Below are 22,137 nucleotides of genomic sequence, written 5' to 3'. Positions count from 1 at the left end.
AAGCAATTTTGCTTCCTGCAGCAATCTCCGAAGAAGCTAACTGAACTGGAAGTGGACTCTTACTTCAGCGCTGCCATTTTCTACCACAGAAGGCTAGCTTAGGGTTACTGAGCAGGCCGCATAGCACTCACAGTTCTCTTCTTCAACATAGCGAATGGCGAGGGAGCTCACGAGGAAACGGCAGGAGACTGTCGCTACTAACCTCAACCCTCACACGCCACGTCACTTTGCTGAATGGTGAGACCAGTGGTTCCACAGCTACCAGCTTGCGGCCATCAAGATGAACACCAGCAGGACTGCTGCTGCCATTTTTAAACTCTTGTAACAGCTACAAAAAAAGACATAAGGGGGATGAGTGGCCCCTTTTGCCCACTAAATAGCTCCATGCTTCCCAGGTAAAAAAAATATAAGCCATCTGTTGAACTTTTGACCCACCATAGGAGCCAACTCCTAGGGGCCAAAGTCTCTTTGACCCCCCAAAAAAAATATTTGAGGGGGCAAGCCCCCCCCATGATAGGCTTTGTCACATAGCTGTCAACTTTTCTCTTTTCTTGTGAGGAATCCTATTCAGAATAAGGGAATTTCCCTTTAAAAAAGGGAATCATTGACAGCTATGCATTGTCATTCCAATGCTGTGTGCACACTGTGTCTTGTGATCGCTTATGTGAGGTGGGGCTTGCCTGGGACCCCCCCCCCCAAATGTTTTGTTCAAGTTGGCAGCCCTGTGACCCACCATTAGTACAGAACCCTGTTAATAAACCAGTGAGGTCTCCAAACTGAGCTAGAGGATGAATCAAATATGCAAGTTTCAACAAACATAGAACCAAACTATACTGTCCATCAGGGAACAATAATAGCACAGTCTGTCAGGAATGATAATCACATTACCTTTTTATGTTAGGAATTTTGGTTGATTCATATTCTACAGTCTTTTAAATGTGTTTGTGGGAGAGGTTATTATTTTGTTTTTCTTTGAACTATTTATTTTGTGCTTTTTATCCTGTATTTTTATCTTGTGAACTGCCCTGAGCTCTTCGGATTAAGGGCAAAATATAAATTAGGTAAATAAATAAATTTTGTGCCCTGCGGGCAGGAAAGGCAGAAAAAGGGTTCCCCATCCCCACCCAGTTCACTTAATCTTTCCCTTCTTGGAAAAACCTCACCTACTAAATTTCTAGCTGCCTTTTAGCTTTTAAAGCCATAGGAGTTCTTGCCACAGGAGCTAGGAAGAAAAAACAATTATTTGGGTCAGTCATTATTACACAGGAAAGCTATTTCCCTTTGGTGAATATGCGGTAAATGTGTGATCAGTCGTGATTCTATATTTAACTTGAAGAGTAGGGGAGAAATACTGATCAAATGAAGTAATCTTCACCTGATGCAGTAAGTGAGGAGACTGGCAGCCAGTGTACACCCTGAGAACGATTGTTCTCTCATTTTAATACCACTCCCTTTCGAACAAATACTTTCCAACATGGTGTTCATTTTTTCCCCATATTCACCACAAGAATATAGGGTGGTGCCTTATACTGAGTCAGACCAGTATAAGCTCCATATTGTTTTCACTGACTGGCAGCAGTTCTCCAAGGTTCCAGATGAGACATTCCCTAGAGATGCCAAGGTTTGAACCTGGGACTTTCAAAGTAGATGCTCTACCAGTGAGCTACAGCACTTCCCACCAAGACACCACTGCCGTATCAGAGTATAACCTTTGCCAACTCCACGATATCATTAGTACAGATGTACCTCGGAAGTCAAATGGAACCTGTTCTGGCAGTCCATTCAACTTCCAAAATGTTTGGAAACCAAAGCACGACTTCTGATTGGCTGCAGGAAGTTCCTGCAGCCAATCAGAAGCCGCGGAAGGCCCATCTGACATCCAGGTTCCAAAGAGCGTTCTCAAACTGGAACACTCACTTCCGGGCATTCGGGAACCAAAGCGTCTGAGTACCAAGGCGTTTGGGATCCAAGGTACAACTGTATTAATATTTTAAAGTTTGCAGTGGTACAAAATAAAGTGAAAAAGGTGGACGGAAGAAAGAGAAGGAATACAATACAATATATGGTAATGTAGCTATGATTCTTCTCTGCACACACAAATATTTGTTGATGAGAACTGTCATTTCTGAAGTGAGCAGGCTGATGTCAGCCCATTGCTACACGAGGTCATTTCCTAAGAATTAATTGGTTGTTGGAAGGCTGTGCTTCCTGCGTGTGTCATGTTTCCTTTTTCAAATGTCATAAAACTGTGGGAAGCAGTGCAGCCGCGACTTTTGCTCTAGATCTCATGCCTTGCAACATTTCTGAGTTGAGTAATGTGATGGGATATGGTACAGTGGTACCTCGGGTTAAGTACTTAATTCGTTCTGGAGGTCCGTTCTTAACCTGAAACTGTTCTTAACCTGAAGCACCACTTTAGCTAATGGGCCTCCTGCTGCCGCCGCACCGCCGGAGCACGATTTCTGTTCTCATCTTGAAGCAAAGTTCTTAACCCGAGGTACTATTTCTGGGTTAGCGGAGTCTGTAACCTGAAGCGTATGTAACCCGAGGTACCACTGTAGTTACAAAGTAAGTGCAGCTGTCGTTAGAGCCACTAGTTGGTGGTGGTGATAATTGGGTGATATAAAATGTCTGGTTTGTAATAGAAATGCCTGCCCTGGCTCCCTCCACAGGTGTCGCTCCCTCCACAGTTTGGTGACAGGAACTAGTTGGAACCTTAGTTTTACTTAGTTATGTTTGTTTGTTTGTTTGTTTGTTTGCTTGCTTGCTTGCTTTTCTAAAAAAATGAGGCACTGATATTCATCTGTTGATGAAAGCACCATGGGCGCCAGCAGAAAATGTCTGCTATGGGTAGCCAAAAGGGAAAGAAAGGTGATAGTACTCTGTACCAATGAGTACCACCACACACACAGCATTGCCTTTATTGTGAAGCAAGTCCAAGCTCATTTGTAAAAAGGACCCCTGACAGTTAAGTCCAGTCGCAAACAACTTTGGGGTTGTGCGCTCATCTCGCTTTACAGGCCAAGGGAGCCGGGATTTGTCCGCAGACAGTTTTTCCAGGTCATGTGGCCAGCATGACTAAACTGCTTCTGGAGAAACCAGAGCAGCGCATGGAAACGCCATTTACCTTCCTGCCAGAGTGGTACCTATTTATCTACTTGCACTTTTTGGAGTGCTTTCGAACTGCTAGGTTGGCAGGAGCTGGGTCCGAGCAACAGGAGCTCACCCTGTTGCAAATAAATACCACTGTTGGAGTTACCCTGAGTCCTGTTGCTCCCTGGCAATAGGGCAGACCCACTGCAAGTTTGCCTCACAAAGTGAGTACCCTCCCAAAACACCCATGGGATACCATAGACTACGTATGTCCCCAAAGAGGGGCAACTTTAGGACCCATTAGAATAAATTATAAAACTTGCTCATCTAGTGTATAACTGAAGTGTGAAAGGTGGATCCCAACATGATCAGCTACACACCTGACTCTTTAATTCTGAAAGCCAGTAATTAAAATTGCAGAGAAGCTGTGAATTTAATAGAAAAGATTAGAAAGATGACAGGTGAATTAAGATGCTTAAACTGTGGTTGCACCAGCTGTTATCGGCGTCCAGTTGCATTACACACCAATGTTCAGCGATCAAATGAAGGATCACCTGTGTATTGGCAACACACTGATGATACACATATAGCTCAGAGCTTTTGTTGTTGGCTCCTAATTGGTAATGTCTCCATTAGGGCTCCATGAGCTCCAGAAGGGGTTTCTGCTATTCACGCCAAAGAAGACCTCTTACTGCTTCCGTCAAACGTTGCTGTGGGTGGTGAACCCATAAATGACTTCTCTAGAAAGCTTTCAAAAATGCTTCTAGCCTAGGTCGAATCAAAGGGGAACTTTGTGAAGCTTTTCTGGCTAGTTAGCTGCTTAGCCTCCAGCTGAGAAAGATAAAGAATGAATGTTGTGCAAATTTTGGAAAAGGAACAAAGATTTTTAGCTTCAGATTTAGAGATGGACTTTCAAAGTGATTTTTGTACCCATTCCACATACATAAGACTTCATTGTTGACCTTTAATCAAGAATTATTATAATGTTACCTTTCTGAGACTGCATAAGACATTTGTTTTTGTTTTCTGTGTAGTTTTTCAAAGATTTCTATTTTCTCATTTTGCTGTTCAGCTGTATGATAATTTTACTCAAGTTAAAATTCTACACTGAATGTCAATGAACTCTGAGGACCACTCGGTTACTGACCTTTGTGTAAATAGTCTCTGACTACTTAGAGGCTTAACTCTTGATAAATGGGTTACTACATTGAAAGCTGATGGGTGTTGAAAATGGATGTACAAACTGTTGACTAATTTCACTCCATAGGATCCTTGGAGCTTTTTTCTCTGTTTCTTCCTCTTTTTACTTCAACTGGTGAGGAAAAATATATGTATTATTACAATGTTAGCTTTGGATAAAACAATAAGAACATGCACCTCAGCAACTTCAATAAATTACAAAATATACTGTGACTAGATTGTAATGGTCTTAACAGTAATTAAGGAAATAAAGGAACATTCTGTGAAAAGTGTTAAGCTAAGCTGCTTTTTTCTGAAACTCTTGTTTTACTAGGTTATAGAATAAGTAATAATTTGAAATAACTATTTCAAATACTCCTGGGCACAAGATGAATTTGCTATATTAACTGAAGACGTTTTCAGAGTATTTTATGGCCAAACAGATATAGGAGATCCATGACTGCATGTCTTGATATTTTAAGTTTTATTTAAAAGCAGAGATGTGTGTTGGGAAGGAGGAATCTAAATTGGATTGGAACAGCAGAACTGGAATATGTTGATATCTCTTCCTTCTTGCAACAGTTTTCTGATATAATACACTGCAGCTACTCTTTTTCCTACTGGGAACAAATATTTATTCTTGTAAGCATGAGTGTTCTTTAAAAGCCTACTTAAAGTCATTGTCTTAAACTGTTATTTTATTACAATGGTGATGATGATGTTGCTGCTGTTCTTCGCTAACACAACTCAAAATTCCTATAGAAGAGCAAAGACCATTTGTTAATGGGGGGGTGGTTGGGGAGGGGGACAAGTCAGGTCTCTGTTTTTATGCTGATTATGAATCCTGGGGTGGCTGCTGTACCCTTAATTGAATTTTCCCTTCTGTGCAATACTTAAGTATGTTTTTGCCTATCACTTCAGGACTGAAGTGGTCTAAGTGACTTCTGCTGCGATTCTTCCTTCTACTTACCCACTTACTTCTCCCATGTAAGAGTGCATAGAATTTAAACCTTAAAGGCACAGGAAATGTCTTAGGTCAGGGTAGCTACAGGCAGATCTGCAAGCTGGTGAAACTGCTGTTACATACAGTGGTACCTCAGGTTACATACGCTTCAGGTTACATATGCTTCAGGTTACAGACTCTGCTAACCCAGAAATAGTGCTTCAGGTTAAGAACTTTGCTTCAGGATGAGAACAGAAATCGTGCACCGGCGGCGCGGTGGCAGCGGGAGGCCCCATTAGCTAAAGTGGTGCTTCAGGTTAAGAACAGTTTCAGGTTAAGTACGGACCTCCGGAACGAATTAAATACTTAACCTGAGGTACCACTGTATCTTTAGACATCAGGCCTTTGGTTTTTAATTATCTATGGCCTTTTTTGTATGAGTGGGATGTTTTAATCTAGTGTTTTTTTAAAAAAAATAGAATGGTCTTTTAGGTTTTTTTAATGGTAACTTTAATGTGTGTGTGTGTTTAAAATTTTAAAAATACTGTAAGTTGCTTTGCGTTGCCATGGCAAAAAAACCCCCTAATAAATTTAATAAAGAACAATGATAATAACTGTTGCACTAAGCCGCCTGCAAAAGGCCTTGATGAGGGAAGAACTGAGCAGAGGGAGTAAATATTACATTTATGCTTTACTTTCCTGCCCTGCAATCTCAGTCAAAGAGGGTTCCTAAAGTGGAAGCTAATAATGAACTGAAGAGGAATTTGACTATCAAGAACACCCAATAGATACTGGGCAAAGGAGATACAATTTTCTACAACGGCAGTTATTCGGGCAGGGCTACCTGAGGCAGAGCAGCAAAATACTCCCCCTTGACCTCCATTGAGTTATCTCTTCACAATTACATAAATGCCGCTATCAGGTGGTAAAAAAATAAATAAAAATGCAGCAATAATTAATTAAATGGGTAAAAATTTGCTGCTTTTCATGACACCCAAAATCTGTTGCCCGAGGCAGCTGCCTCCCTCTGTCACATGATAGGGTTGGCCTTATATTCAGACTATTCTGCATGAGGGGTGGAATATTCTGAGGCTTAGGTAAGGGTGCAAATGAAGGCCTTCACTTTATTTTTCAGCAACAGTTACCCCAGGGCCCCATCAAAATATTTAGACCACTGCCACCATTTAGTTATGGTGGGGGGGATAGAGCTGTCTAGCAATGTAAATTGCTGCGTTTTTTTTTTCTTTTTTAAAAAGACTAATTGTAACTCATACTGGAAGTTGTCTAGCTGAAGCTTAGATTTATTTTAAGTAAGTGGGTAAGTAAATAAGTAAGTAAAGTGGAGATGAACCATGGACCTACTGACTTAGAAGAATTTCATTTCATTTTACTCAGTGAAACCATACAAGTACAAAAGAGAGCTTTAGAAAATTGTCATTTGGTTTGCAAAGTTGGGACACATTATTATCATTATCATCATCATTATTTAGCAGCGTAAAGAGGAAGATCATGCCTGAGCCAGTTACTTTGCGCAGTATTAAGAAAATCGGAGAAGACAACTATGGCTTTGAGCCGGAAGAATCACGTATGATGTTTTCCATTTTATATACCTCTTGACTTTAGGCACATGTCTGTAAATCTCTTCAAGACCCATTTCCTCATATCATCCCAAGCTCGTGGGGGTTTTTTTTGGGGGGGGGAGTATTTGCTTGCCCACTCACTACTGCTAACTCCTCCTCTTCCTCTGGGTGGAAAAGTTAACAAATTATCTGGCATAATGTGGAAGGAGGATATGCAGCTCAAGAGGATTGTCCTCTTCCCCAAGTTCCAGTGTGCAATAGACCAGTTTGCAGGGGTTGTGGTTGGTCCCAAGACTGATATTCTCTTTTTGAGCATCTCAGGATCTTGGATGCGGAGTGCTACCTTTCTTAGCTGGAGAAGGAGGAAGAGGTAGCAGCAGAGGTGATGAGCAGGCAAGATTAAGTCTCAGAATTTTGAAATGGGGCAACCAGCTGCCCCATCTTGATGTGGTATTTTCTGCATTAGATTGACCCCCCCCCCCCAGTAATATCATGCTTATTATTTTATGTTGTTTCAGAGTTACTTTTTAACTTATTCCGAAGTGGAATAGGAGCCTGGATAAATACACATACATAATAAAATACAGCGGCCATTTTAATATAGCGGGAATTTTCCCAGTGTTTTGTAATAATAGAAGCATCTTAAAAAACAAAAACAGAGCCTTGTTCTGACCTTGACATACAAGCACTCCTGTGCCTGAACATAGTCATTCTTCGGTTAGCAATGGCAAGATGATACAATTCTGTGGGATCTTCTGCATGCAAAACATTGGCTCCACCACTAAGTTATGTCTCTTTCCATTTCCTGAACCTGTTTTGGGAACTGGTTTGTAGAATCAGATCTCCAACATGAATCATTCCAATTTGGTCCATTTTGGATCTTACTGGGATTTTTGTACGAACTCTTTGAGTTCTCTTTAATCAAACACTGCCTGTACATACGGTAATTAAAATGGCTTTGTATGTGTGTGTGGATTAATTTTCAAAGAATGCTAACTATAGAATGTGTTTGTTTGTTTGTTTTCCCCACCAGATAACGGCATCTGCAAACCAGAGTAAGTAATGCAGATATTTACAAAGTATTTGGTTGCACAAGTAGGACATGCAACAAAATGTTGCAGTGTAGAGAGTCCTTCTGTTCTGGATTTTAGCCAGCCATGCCTCATTCCATTTCCCCTCTCCTTGTTTTACACCCTCTCCTTCCTTCAACTGTCAAGGAACATTCTGTGACTACTGAGCATGCGCAGACCTCATTTGTCTGTTTTGTTGGTTTTGCCCTCTTCATTGAACTCCCCCCCCCCAAAAAAAATATTTTTTGCACCTCTTTGGTACTTCGTGGGGGGAGGGATCTCTTGAGCCTGCTGATACTTTCCCCGTTGTGAGTGGATGGTGCAGTTTTGGCTGTATAAAGATCCACACTATTCATTTATTTGATGCCTAGAAAGCAGTTTTCATAATTCATTGGTGTGTTTGCAACATAGGAAATGCAGCCACTTCAATTTTCTAAGCTCTAATATTATGCAACTGGTATGAGTTAAGCAAAAATTCAGAACACAATATGCAATAACAGAATACCAGAAGAAAATGCTACTATTTCAATCAATTCCTTTTACAATGCAGGTTGGAGCTATTCACAGGTTTCATGGCATGATGTGACAATTAACAATTCCATGTGCAAATATTTTCCACTCTGGCTGCTTTCCTTAGATATGACATTGACTGACAGCCAATCAATCACTTTTGTGTGGGTTCATGGCTGTGGTCTATGCCACAACAGAATATTCTAGAACAGAATACAATATTCTTGCTGGAAAACCCTCTTACAAAAAATAAAACAAAAAACCCCAGAATTAAATACGAAGAGATTTGTACTAGGCTATAATTTGGTGAAAGCAAAACTAATATGTCTTAAAATAGAAACTTGCCTGCTGTATCACTATACAGTTGATGAGAGAATATAGCCTTAAGCAAATTTCTGAGGAGCTGGGCTCCAGATATGCGGAAATAGAGAGAGAAAACACCAAGCCTTTACATATGTTTTCACAGCTCAGAACCGCACTCAAACTGGTTGTCACGAAGTTTGGTGCCAGGTACACACATGAATGGGATTTAAGTTTCAAATTAAGCCTTCTGGTGAGGCAAAACTCAGAGTAGCGTGGAGATGCATTCTGGACATAACTGTCAACTTTTCCCTTTTCTTGCGAGGAATCCTATTCGGAATAAGGGAATTTCCCTTTAAAAAAGGGAAATGTTGACAGCTATGATTCTGGAAGGACTGGGATCTGACCATTTTTACCAGCAGTATAATGTAACCTAACCATTATAGCAATATGATCAATGCCCTTCAAAACTGAAAATTCATGTTCGTACAGGTGAACTTTGTATACGAGAGGTTAATTTATGCTGAATTGGATGGTACTTCTCCCTGATATGGCCCATGCAGATAGGGATGAAAAAGCAATCACATGCCTTCTCTGCCAATCTGGTCACTTACACTAAACTATGGTTTGGCTTAGTGTTATGTGCAGATGAGGGCAAAGATGAGCATTCCAATAAGAGACCAGTAAAGATAGGACAGCTATCATTCAGGAAAGTGTTGGCCCCATTAACTGATTTGCATAATGAGGGACACTAATACACTTCTGAGGAACTCCACAAGGTGGTGTGGTTTTTTGTTTTTTGTTTTGCCTCTGCCTCTGTAATGCAGTGGTTTTCATCAAATGGGCCATGGCAGCCTGGGGTACCTTGAATGATGGTCAGGGGTGCCTTGGACAACACTGGCCTCTGTCCCTCTTTCCTTCCCTCCCTCCTCTGATGCCCTCTCACATCTCTGCCTCCCAAAGGCTTGTACGACTGTGTGTTGCAGCAGCCCTGGCTACAAGCTCTGCTGGGGCTGGCCAGGGGGTGCTGGTTGCCAGGAGCTCAGGCGGCCTTCGAGTAAGCAAGCAAGCGGGCGAGGGATCCCAGCCAACCAGTCCACCAGCCTTTGCTGTTGGGAATGGACAGACAAGTCCCAGGTCCCTGTGGGGCAGTGTGATGAAGCATTTTGGGGCAGGGGGGCAGCTCAGAGACTAGGGGCGGCAGCCGTGACTGCCCAGAGGACTCCCAAGCAGAGGGGAGAGGAAAAGAGGCTGAGGGAACACTCCACAAGGGAGGGTGTTCAAAAAAGGGTGAGAGGCTGCCAGCTCTGTGGGCCAGGGGTGACATAACTGGGCTCCTGAGACCCACAGGGGTGCTGTAGAAAGAATGTAGTTGGTCAAGGGAACTGTGGACTCAGAAAGGTTGAAAACCTCTGCTGTAATGATTTTGGGTAGAAAGGTAGCAGGAAGGAAAGGTGTTAACCATAAAGCACCCTTCTTCATTTTCCCCCACTCAACACTGCCTTTCCCCAAAGCTGCTTTTTCCTAGGAAAAGCACAGAGACCTGTAGGCATTATTCATGTGTAATTCTTGATGGCAGCTAAGACTGTGAGGACTTGCCTGAGGCCACTCAGGGAGTACAAGAGGAACCTAGGCCTCTAAGGAGTAAATCAAACTCTCTCTCCCTTCTGAACAATACTGATTTTTCAAGTATCCACCCAGGCTATCCAACAGGATAGTTAATGCTCTTTATACTATAGTGGACCAATTATGGGATTAGCAGGGTCTGGGAAGGGTGCCATCCCCTGTTATATTCTTATCTCATTGTTATAGCACTATACGAAATTTTTCCTGTGGGAGTGCAGCCAGATGAAGCAATGAGGTGGAATATTAAGATATATAGGATAAGACACAGCTTATGATCCTATAACCAGAACTGCCTCAAACACTCTCACATCATGTACCTTTGAAGATCCTCTGAGCCTCAGCATTAAGCCAGACAGTCCCAACCTTAAAATTAATGGTGCATTAAAGAATTCTTACTCCTTTCCTTTAAGAGTTCCGCTAGCACTGCCTTCCTTGTAGGAATGGAAGAGAAATTTGATTTTGTTTGCATTTTAATGAGATACATTCCAATTCACTCTTCCCCAACAAATACATGAACTGAAATGCAGCCATACTTGAAATTTGACCTTTCTTGAATTTTTCTATTCAGTGTACAAAAATGCATGAATTAGGGGGGAAATGTCATAAAAATGGATGAATATTAGAGAAAATAGCATGCAAAAATGCATTATATATTGGGGAAATGCTTGGGAAAATATGTATTTAAGTCAAAACTGCATACAAAAATGTGTTCATTAGGAGAAATTTGCACTAAAATGCAGGTGCATTTTCATGAGAATTATTTTTTACAGTCATAAATCGGTGTAGAAATGTGAAGAGAACAGCAATGGGGATGGGCTGTCCTGGGGACTAATGGTATCAGAAGGGCACAAAAATCAGACCTGTTGAAGGAATAGAGCTTTTTAGAACCTTTGTTGTAATCTACTTTTTAAGGGGGCAGGTTTCAAGTCTGTTAAAAATAAAGTCCAGTTCCTTGTATTTCAAATGCCTCTTTTCAAAATGATGATCTTGTTGCAACTGAAGCCATAACAATGTCCCAAGATGATAACATACATTTTGATAGATAAAATAAATTTGAATGGAAGTGCATGGGAATAGGCCCCTTAAGAGTACTCACATGGATATTGCCTTGCCTTTCACAGGTATTTCCATAATAAAAAGGAAACTTCTTCAAAGAACAATACAAAAGGGAACAAGTAAGTTAAGCTGGTTACTCTTCTATCAGGATAATTGCTGGGCCCGTTCATTCTGCTAAACTTTGCAGGAGTGACAGAGGGTGGTAAAGGAGGCAAAATCTCTGGGACAAGATGTGCTGACAGCCATCCTTCAGACAGTTTTCAAATGGGATTAGACAAATAATTCGCGGAGGCTAGGGCTATTAACTGGGTGCTAGCCATAATGGTTGTAAACTGTGGCCAGGATCATGATGGGGAGGAACTGTGTGTGAGAAAAGGTTATTGCCCCCTTGTGTCCTGTTTGTGGGCTCCCCAAATGTATCTTTTGGAAACTGGACTAGATCTGGCCTTTGCTCTGATCTTGTGGGGCTCTTATGTAATAAAGAAATGCAACATGTCAGTCCCGAAATGTAATAACCCAGCATGAACCCATTTCTAGAAACTCCTTACTTCTTTACAAAGACCCCAGCATGCACTCACATACCTCACTTTGTACCTCACAAGACCCACTTCATGCCACTGTGTAAGACAGGTAATCATTTACCATGGTGTGTGTGTGTGTGTGTGTGTGTGTAACCAACAACTTAATACTTTAATCATCTGTATCATCCAGATCTATGGTGGCAATAAGATTCTTTTCCACTTCCCTTCTACCAAGTGCTATTTTTCTAGGGGGGGAAAAGTGCTGGAACTCACTATTAACACCTCCCTTGTTCTCTTATAATGGCAATGGCGCCCACCTGAGAGGGGCCGGAGCTGAATTCTGGCGGGGGGGCTCGGAGCCCTGCTTCTATGTAATATTTCTGCTCACGTGCAGAAGATTCGCTTCATCATTGGGCAGGGCAATACAGATTGGTGCATAATGTGTGGTAAATTCTGTTAGAATATATTGGGTGTGTGTGTGTGTTTGTGTTTTCAATGCAAGTATTGATGCCGTGCAAGTATATGGGTGGTTCAATGACAGCAATACCAAACCACAGCTTGTAACTCTTCAGGCAGCACAAATTTATCCCTCAGATTAATCTGCCAGCCTCTCCCATCTCTGCCTCATTGTTCCAAGAACCGCCTTGCCTTCTGTACTATGCTCACTCTTCTTCTTTTGGGGCCTAAAATAGGTTTCAGTTGTGGCTGGATCTAGAATAACAAGAGTCTCCTTTAATTTGTCAAGGAAAGCACATTCTTTCACAGAAGTCAGAAAAGGGCGTTACAGCAAACTTTTATATGCTATTTTTGCAAATGTTTTGTTATAACACCAGTCAATATTGATTACATGAGGGGGGCTTTTGAGATATGCTCCTGTAGTCCAGCATCTGTAAAACACCACTTAGGGAACATGCCGTGAAACTGTATTTCTCAAGAACGCAGTGTGTGTGTGAAAATATTGGAGAATTCTTGACTGTCTTGGATTGATTCAATGGTGGGGGGAAGAGGCTGCTGGTGGTAGGATGGAGCTGCCTTTACACATAGACTTCTTTGGCACTGTGAAGAGGTTCTTCCATCAGGCAATACAACAAAAGGAATTTGATTCCTAGCATATCTGGGGGAAAGAATACAATTTTCATAATACAACACATTTTGCTTTCTTTCTTTTTTAAACAGGACATCAGAGAAGAATGAGATTCGAGTTGGCTTCTTTGAGTTGGTAATAAAATTGTTGCTTTTCACCACTTCATATATCTGCTGTGGTTCTATAGATCAGGGTGGTCAGATTCCCAGCTTATAGGGTCGTCATAATCGCAACTACCCCTTTGGAGATTCAAGTACAAATGGAGACAGCTTTGTATTTTGTTTTTCCAAAACTGTTATGGGGAGCCTGATGTTCACTGTGAAGGTGGTGCATGTCGTTACTCCAAGAAGGAATGGTGGAGCTTAGCATTAAAGGTAAAGGTAAAGGGACCCCTGACCATTAGGTCCAGTCTTGACTGACTCTGGGGTTGCGGCGCTCATCTTGCTTTATTGGCCGAGGGAGCTGGCGTACAGTTTCTGGGTCTTGTGGCCAGCATGACTAAGCTGCTTCTGGTGAACCAGAGCAGCACACGGAAACGCCGTTTACCTTCCCACCGGAGCGGGACCTATTTATCTACTTGCACGTGACGTGCTTTCAAACTGCTAGGTGGGCAGGAGCTGGGACCGAGCAACGGGAGCTCACCCCGTCACGGGGATTCGAACTGCTGACCTTCTGACTGGCAAGTCCTAGGCTCTGTGGTTTAACCCACAGCGCCACCTGGGTGAAATCCAGTGCTATAGTTCCACTCATGGAGTGGCTTTTGACTCAGAAGAGCATCTATTAATGCAAAAGAAGGGAGGTGATTTGCACTGATATCTCTCTTCCATACACAACCCTTGTGCCTTCTTCCACACTTATCTAGAGGGTCCTACAAGCTTCTGCAACAGATTTTCAGTTCTCAAGGGACTGTAGCAGGAAGGTGGGGTGGGAAAACAACTTCCGTTTATTTTAGTGGCCACCTCTGTGGATCAAAGCCATTCTGCCAGTGAAGCAACAGCCTTGGGTTTCAGCCATTGTTAGTAAGAAAAACAATTGGAACATTCATATACAAAGGAGCGATGCATAATTTTTGTGTGAATGCTCTTTGTCTGTTTCCCCCCACTTAAAGTTTAGATTTGCTTCTTCATCTGAGAAACTGATGATGGTTTTCGGTGGCATCTGCGCTGCTCTTCATGGAGCTGCCCAGCCAGCCATGTTGATTGTCTTTGGGGTGATGACAGACACATTTATTCAATATGATATCGAGAAGCAAGAGCTTAGTGACCCAAACAAAGGATGTGTGAATAACACTATAGTGTGGATCAACAGTTCCTATCATCAAAACGACAATAATACACCAGTGAGTTGTGGGTAAGTGAACAAGACATTTTGCATTGTGTCCGGTGCTAATACTACTCAGAGTAGCCCCATTGAAGTTAAAGAACATGACTAACTTGGGTTCATTAGTTTCATCAGGTCGACTATGAGTAGAGGCTGGACATAACCTTACAGTAATATTTCAATATTTCGATATTTATAAACCTTGCAAATGAGCAAAGCATTTTATCTCCCCTGTTATTAAATGACATTGTCTGAAATCTCCTGCATTCTTGCACAGAAGACAAACCAATGATACTCCAGGTCAGTTTACCAGCCTGCCTTCATATATGTGTGATTACACCACTGGGCGTTGGCTCTGTAGTTTTGCAAACCCCATGCCTTAAATAATATTCCCATACCATGTCCTATCTCAGTTGGACTAATGTCATCTCCTCTCCAGAGCTGGGTGTGTTGCTACTTTGTTCATTTCCTGGCTGATAATTGCTCATTTTAATTTATGCTTCCCCTACCATTGAGTCTAGCCAGCTTTGCCAACTGCTGGCTCTTACTAGAACGTGTAAAAATATAAATTCGTCAGTCATTTTTCTAAGATTTGCTTTGTACTGCCCTGGTTCTGTAGAAGTAAAAAAAAGAAAAAGAAAGATATATCTTTACTTTTGGCATTTAGAACTACAGTATTGTGCACAATTTCAACAGGAAATCACACAAAGGTAATTGTCCTTTGGCTTCAAAAGTTGTAGCTGCAACCCACAAGTCAATAGTGGTTGAGTACTTGGATTTCAGGGCCAAAGATAATTGAGGTAACTTAAGGTTGATTCACTTGTCCCACCTAAGCACTGGTTTTTTTTGGCAGTGGTTCAGATTCAGCACTCTTACGCATGTTTACATAAAAGTAAGTCCCACTATATGGAATAGGACTTGCTTCCAGGTATATGTGCATAGATTGCATCATTAGTCTTCCACAAGGAAATAGTTTGAAACTGGATCAGTTTATGCAAATGTTGAACAATAACTAATATTCCTTCTTTGTTTTGCCCTTGTTGAATTACACATCAACCAGTTAGCATTTAATGCTTTTAATGTTTGATGTTTTACTGAGGTTTTATAATTTGTTGGAAGCCACCCAGAGTGGCTGAGGCAACCCATTCAGATGTGTGGCATATAAATGATATGTTGTTGTTATTAATATTAATGGAGAATATGGTGGACCTATTTTGTCAGACTGTCTGCTACTTACAGTGCATATTATTTTGGAAAGTCAGTTTTTTGTTTTCACTATAATCCATTACTCTGCCCTTTCTGAATTCATACCCAAATATTAACTGAGGGAAAAGAACAATGGAAATAAGTTCATCTAGCTGCTAATGAAGTTACATTATTTCTCATATTAATTTTGCCTGCAGGCACATCGATTCAAGATGGACTGATTTACCAAGGTCATATATCTTCTTTAATTCTTTCTTTATCTTTCAGGTTGCTGGACATTGAAACGGAAATGAGTTATTTTGCAAGTTACTATGGGGGAATAGGCTGTGCAGTGCTTGTGCTGGCATACTTCCAGGTCAGTACAGTGGTACCTCAGGTTACATACGCTTCAGGTTACAGACTCCATTAACCCAGAAATAGTGCTTCAGGTTAAGAACTTGCTTCAGGATGAGAACAGAAATCGGGCTCCAGCGGCGCGGCAGCAGCAGGAGGCCCCATTAGCTAAAGTGGTGCTTCAGGTTAAGAACAGTTTCAGGTTAAGTACGGACCTCCGGAACAAATTAAGTACTTAACCTGAGGTACCACTGTATTATTATTTACTTCCTCGTATTGTTTTCCACAATAGAAAATGGCTTAATGTCAGTGGCACTCACCTGAAAAACAACAAAAAGGCAGCTAAACTCCTTTCTCCACAGTTGGGACACAGTCACAGGGCATTTCCAGTTTGGAGTGCAGCCACCCAGAAGGCCCTGCCTTGTGTTCCCATTCATCCCTCCCAACTTCCTGTGGACATTTGTTGACTGGAATCCTTCAGCTATGGGCATTGTGAGGCAATTTTTATGCTGCTGTCTCATGGTGATGATCCAGATCCAGTTATATACATGTCCATGTGTTTAGTAGCCCTACTGGAGTAGGTTTGTAAGCCTGAGATTTGTTCCCATGCTCCATGTCATGTAGAATGCACACAAAGGGACCAAGTGTTTATTTGCCCTTTAATCATAAGAGTTAACAGAAGTGGTTTGGTTTTTTTACAGTTAGCTCCTCAATGTCAAGATCAATAATGGTAGGCAAGGCTCTCTGGAGGCAGCTTGCCCACCACATTTCACCATGCCTTATAAAATGCAGCTGCAATGTGCAAGGTTTGAGTATTCTAGGGTGTATTCTAAATCCTGATGGGAAGGCCCAACTATCTCAGACAGCAGCAGTGAATTTGCTCCTCAAGAACACTATGTGGCTTACAATGTGACGTGGAAAGGGTTCTGTGGAGGTAGAAATTTATGAAAGCAGTGCATGTTACGACCTGACTACTGTTCCCAAGCACATAAAAGCACCCTGTTATGTACTGTACTTTTCTGTGTATAAGATGCCCCCATGTATGACGCCCCCTATTTTGGGGGACTCAAATTTAAGAAAATTGGGGGAGATGGCACGGAGTTGTTGAGTTTTTTGGGGGGAATTACGTAGGGTTGTTGTGGGGGGTTGCCAAAAATCGCTCACCCGCATGCGTCCAAAAAGCTGCTGACAGCCGTGGCAGCAACCAATCAAATGTCCATCCTATGCACTATCCATGTATAAGACGACCCCTACTTTTTAGCATAATTTTTAAAGAAAAAACCTAGTCTTATACACAGAAAAGTACGGTATATATTCTGTTCCTGGTTAAAGCCAGGCAATTCCCACTAATGTAACTGTGTTAATGGCTCCTGCCAGTCATTGTAGCATATATCTGTAGATACCGGAATCAACCTATAAAGCATGTGCAGGGTTTTTATAACAGAAATAATCAATGCCAAATAAACCCAAAATTAGAATATTTTTTTCCATTTAGCTGGCTGTGCTGTCAATATTTGCATCGTGTTTTCGTAGTTGCTAGATGATCACCCCCTCCCCCTTTTAACCATGACTCTTCCTTATCTCTCATTCTTCCCTACCCCCTACAGATCAGCTTATGGGTAATCTCAGCCGCTCGACAGACACAGAAAATCAGAAAAGCCTATTTCAGGAAAATAATGAGGATGGATATAGGCTGGTTTGATTGTACATCAGTGGGGGAACTCAGTACACGTATTTCTGAGTGAGTAATCTCAGACATCCAGTGGTGGATGAGGTCAGCATGTTTTTAAGACGCTGCATGCTAATGAGTAGTCTGTGCGAGGTTATGTGAGTGAAGAATAATATCTACAGTATTACTTGTACCAGACTGGGGTCTGACTCCAAAGCAGAGCTAATATTCCACTGGATTTTGCTAGCAATGTGAGAGAAAATTGATTTGAATTTGCACTTCTTAGAACAATAAATGAGTTGAAAACAGAGCTGGCTTTCCAAATTCACACTTGTGATGCAGTTCTTCGATTAAAAATGTGTAGAAAAATGCATATATTGGGGGAAAGTGTACATTAAAAATGCATGTATTAGTGAAAATCACATACACAAAATGCATTACATAAAGGAATACTGCTTGCAAAAAAAATGTGTGCATTAGACAAAATTACATACAAAAATGCATGTTCACACTGAAACCACTTTGAGGTACATAAATTTAATGAAATAATAATAAGGAAACACTGATGCATTTCTGTGAGGACATTAAAAAAATAATAATCACAAACTGATGAGAAAGTGCTGCAAAGACCAGAAAAAATGAGAAACTAAAAAACCCAAAACTGATGGATTTGTCCATCTTTAGCAGCTGCTGAAAACAACAGGTATTAAAAGGGTAGAAGATGAAACTATTATCTCTGCTTGAAATTTCCTACCATTAGGAAACCATTACTTTGCATGTGTGTTCAGATGTCGAAAAGGCCACCATAGGCACTTAAGCAGAGATGTAGAAGCAGGTGGGAGGAAGCAGCCATGAGCCTCACAGGGAGAGGGTGGAAACACACAGATAGCAAGGCAGGTGTGTCATGTAGACATTTTCCCAGCAAAAAAATCTAAGGCCTTCCCTAACCTGGTACCTTCGACGTGCTTTGGACTGCATCATCCTCAGCCAGTGCAGTTGTAGTCCAAAACATCTGGAAGGCAGCCCTGTTTGCACCATCAACTGGCCTGCCATTTTTCCACAAGCTGGTGATGCTTGATGAGCATGTCCTTTTGTTGCTAAGTGACCCTGCCAATGCTCATTCACTCTCCTTTTCCATGGCTGACACATAGCACAGCCAGTCTCCAAGCTTACAAGGAGAACTGGGGTGAGGAGGAGAAACACAAGCACAGGTTTGTTGGCAAGTAGAGTCCAAGAGTGGGGTGGTTCGTAAGCCAAATACCTGTCCCAGAAACCCAAGAACCTATAGCCTGCCTGGAATCTAAAAGGAAAGGCTTGTTTACTTCAGACCTCAGTTCCCAAATGTCTAAACAAAGGAACGAAGAGATAAAAGCAAATGAGATAAATGGCTCTCATCAATATTTCTCCAATGTAGAAACCAATTGATGGAATATTTGGGATTGCAATAAGGGTCATATGCAACTGCTGCTTCAACTTTTTTTGTTCTCCACAGTGACGTAAATAAAATAAATGATGCTATTGCTGATCAAGTAGCAGTCTTTATCCAGCGGTTCACCACCTTTATTTGTGGATTCATGTTAGGATTTGTCAGAGGCTGGAAGCTGACCTTGGTTATTATCTCAGTCAGTCCACTACTTGGGGTTGGAGCTGCCATGATTGGCCTGGTAAGGAACAATGCCATTCGTATCTAATTATGGCTGCTTTGTAGTCATGGAGAACTATGGCAAGATTTTAAAGTCGCTGGCTGTTTAAGAACAACAACTACTCCACAGAACTCTGTCAAACCACCTACTAAGGGTTTTTAAAAATCTGTCCAATATCTATTTTTCACTGTTGTTCAGTAATGCTGTCTGTCTTTCCTATAACCAAACTGAGAGCCTCAGTAAACCCAACTGGATTTTTGCCATTGACTTCAGTGGGATGTGCATGCAGTAATGGAAGCCACAATACCTTAGATCAACCTTTCTCAAACCTGGTGTTCTGCAGATGTTACTGGATTACAGCTGGAGTTATTGGACTATATCTCCCATCAGTCCCAAACCAGCATTGCCAGGGTTGTTTGGAGTTGTATTCCAGCAACATCTGGGGGGCATCCAGTTGGGGAATGCCACATTAGGTAATTTTTGTTGTGCCATAAGACTCTTCCTTGGTTTTGCTGCACAAGCAAGCACGTCCAGCCTTCTGAAAGCTGACTCTGTGGAAGGCAGGCATTTAACAAACTCCCTGTCAACCTTGTCTAAACGTTCACAGAGAAATCCTCTGTGAAGATGGAAGGCTGACAAAATCTTTGTAATAGAAATATTAGGTGTGCTGTGTAACAGTTGTATGATGGCATATGCAACATCAATATTTTATATAGCTGATTCTAGAGCACAGTGGAATATGGTGATGTTGCCTAAAATGCACCTATATAATGCACTAGATAAGCCAACCTGATCTATCACATAAGCTATTTAGCACATGACTATGGGTAGGTGAAGTGAGCGAAAAAAGAAAAAGAAAAAGAAGAATGAATTTGCTACATAAATGTGTCCTTTGTAAATGTAGATAACCCAGTGTGACAGCAAGGAGCTTGTACAATCCAAAGGAGAAAAACCTTCACTGCCTAAATGAATCTTCTTACTGATTGGTTTAGGCTGTGGCAAAGCTGACAGGTCGAGAATTAAAAGCTTATGCAAAAGCTGGTGCTGTGGCCGATGAAGTGCTCTCATCCATCAGAACAGTGGCTGCTTTTGGAGGGGAAAGAAAAGAAGTTGCAAGGTTGGTTTGTATATCATGACTGACTCACAGACCTGAAGAAATTTAAAAGCAACAAAGCCTATGATTTTAAGAGCATAACACGTGCAGGAAGATGAATCCTCTCCTTTGCTATAGCTTAGATCCACCCAGTCTATCATCCCATACAGTACACTTTCCCCCAAACTTTCTAGTACAGGCATCCCCCCCAGTTACATTGGGGATATGTTCCAGGCCCCTGCACACATAAGCGAAAATTGCATAAGTGGGGAGCATCCTCTAAAAAGCCTCTAAATGCCTGTTTCCCCCCTGCTCCCCAGCTCTGTCTCTACTTCTCTCTCTCTCTCTTTCTCTCTCTACACAACTCTATCTCCAACTAGAGTTGAAGCTCTGGGACCAGCTGGAGGATGTGTGAAAAAGTGGCTGCTGCTGCGCTACCCTGCACATCAGCTGTTAGGTGGGGAAGCTGAGCAGCCTAAACAAAGCCCCGCTGTGCCTTGGGTCTCTTTGGGGCTTCCTCCGCCCTCACTGACATTCTCTTCGGGCTCTGGAAAGGGTCTTCTTGCAAGCCTCTCCAGCTCGCTACCACTATTTCTAGGGATGAACGTATCATATCTATCTATCTATCTATCTATCTATCTATCTATCTATCTATTTCCCAGCACTGCGCATATATGCAGTGACATGCCAGTCAGTCATGCGTAGGTGGGGAGAATGCCTGTATTTCAATATGATATGGGGAGGAAATAAGGTGCAGGAAGGGGAAGGGGTCCAGCACCCCTCATCCAAAAAAGTAGCAGATAAAACTCCTCCCCCTTGCACTACCCACCCCTTATTCTGAATCAGACCATTGGTCCAAATTGTTCAGCATTGCCTACACTGAATGGCAGCAGATGTCTGGGGTTTCACGTGTGAGTCTCTCCCAGTCTGACCTGGAGAGGTTGGGGACCGAACTGAGCACCTTGCACATGCAAAGTGTGCACTCTGCCACTGAGCTACAGGCATTACACCTGCACCATGCAAGCATGCCTCTTTTGTAACTCCTTCAACCCCAAACATGGCCCTTATTTAGCCCCTTTGCTGTGTTTTATTTTTCTCAAATGCACTTCTTAAATTTTCCTTTTGTTCTTTCCGCAGATATGACAAAAACCTAGTGTTTGCCCAAAACTGGGGAATTAGAAAGGGAATAATAATGGGATTTTTCACCGGTTACATCTGGTGCATCATTTTCCTGAGTTATGCGCTAGCATTTTGGTACGGCTCAAAACTTGTTCTTGAAGATGAGGAGTACTCACCTGGCACACTTATACAGGTAAGGCTTTCAGTGGTTTCCCCCGTTTTCCCCCCTCAAAGCACTTGCACTTCCAGCCACCTCATTGCTTTGAAAAACAAAGTGGGTGCTTTGTAAACTTTTCAGTGTAACCTTAACAAGTGGGACCTGTCGTGTAAAGCTGCAGCGTACCTAGTAGGAGGTATTCTGTTCAGGGTTCCAGCTAGCCTTTGTGCAGAATTCTCCTCTTCTTTTGCCACCATCCCACACATTTTTCTGTCACACCTCCCTACAGCCAGTCAGCATTCTATACTTACCAAGCATATTCACTGGGCTGATATTTGTGTGTGTGGGGGGGGTGTCCCTTGGGGTCATTTCCTCCTCTCCCCCTCCAGCTGGCTGAGACCTTCCTCCTATGCACAAATGGTGTCATTTTGACTACTCAAGGATTGCCGCTCAGACAACGAATTCACTATTAGCATATAAGATATATTTCAGAGCATCCTTTAACCTTCTTTGGAACCTCCCTCTACTCATCTGAAAATTTGAAATGTTTCCCTTAGTTGAGAAAAGAAAACAATAATGCCATTTTAAATTGCATTCCTGCCTTCAGATCTATAAATATCTTTTTGTACCCCCCT

General features: G+C 42.0%; 1 protein-coding gene and 1 long non-coding RNA gene across 5 annotated transcripts in view; one reads left to right on the top strand and one right to left on the bottom strand.

Moving 5' to 3' along the window:
• Window positions 1–22,137, top strand: part of ABCB11 (ATP binding cassette subfamily B member 11) — an 80,171-nt gene that overhangs the window by 28,078 nt on the left and 29,956 nt on the right. Inside the window, exons 1-11 of one of the 4 annotated variants that reach the window (XM_081023366.1) lie at window positions 4,284–4,408; window positions 6,706–6,800; window positions 7,829–7,850; window positions 11,423–11,476; window positions 13,055–13,097; window positions 14,071–14,312; window positions 15,756–15,843; window positions 17,429–17,562; window positions 18,983–19,154; window positions 20,126–20,250; window positions 21,364–21,538. In XM_081023366.1, the coding sequence (XP_080879492.1) occupies window positions 6,725–6,800; window positions 7,829–7,850; window positions 11,423–11,476; window positions 13,055–13,097; window positions 14,071–14,312; window positions 15,756–15,843; window positions 17,429–17,562; window positions 18,983–19,154; window positions 20,126–20,250; window positions 21,364–21,538 (1,131 nt within the window). In that variant the 5' untranslated portion in view covers window positions 4,284–4,408; window positions 6,706–6,724. Of the gene's footprint in view, window positions 1–4,283; window positions 4,409–6,705; window positions 6,801–7,828; window positions 7,851–11,422; window positions 11,477–13,054; window positions 13,098–14,070; window positions 14,313–15,755; window positions 15,844–17,428; window positions 17,596–18,982; window positions 19,155–20,125; window positions 20,251–21,363; window positions 21,539–22,137 lie in introns of those variants that run through there. The other 3 variants (XM_081023367.1, XM_081023368.1, XM_081023369.1) reach the window with 3 other exon arrangements.
• Window positions 12,647–16,291, bottom strand: LOC308458464. The gene is made up of 2 exons (XR_013977443.1): window positions 16,142–16,291; window positions 12,647–12,992 (listed from the first exon to the last, which is right to left on the bottom strand). It is a non-coding gene; the product is annotated as an uncharacterized lncRNA (long non-coding RNA).

This window comes from Podarcis pityusensis (assembly GCF_964106645.2).
Source record: "Podarcis pityusensis genome assembly, chromosome: 1".
Classification (NCBI taxonomy): Eukaryota; Metazoa; Chordata; class Lepidosauria; order Squamata; family Lacertidae; genus Podarcis; species Podarcis pityusensis.
The sequence above is the reverse complement of the archived record's forward strand: the minus strand, read 5'-3'. Positions and strand labels throughout refer to the sequence as shown.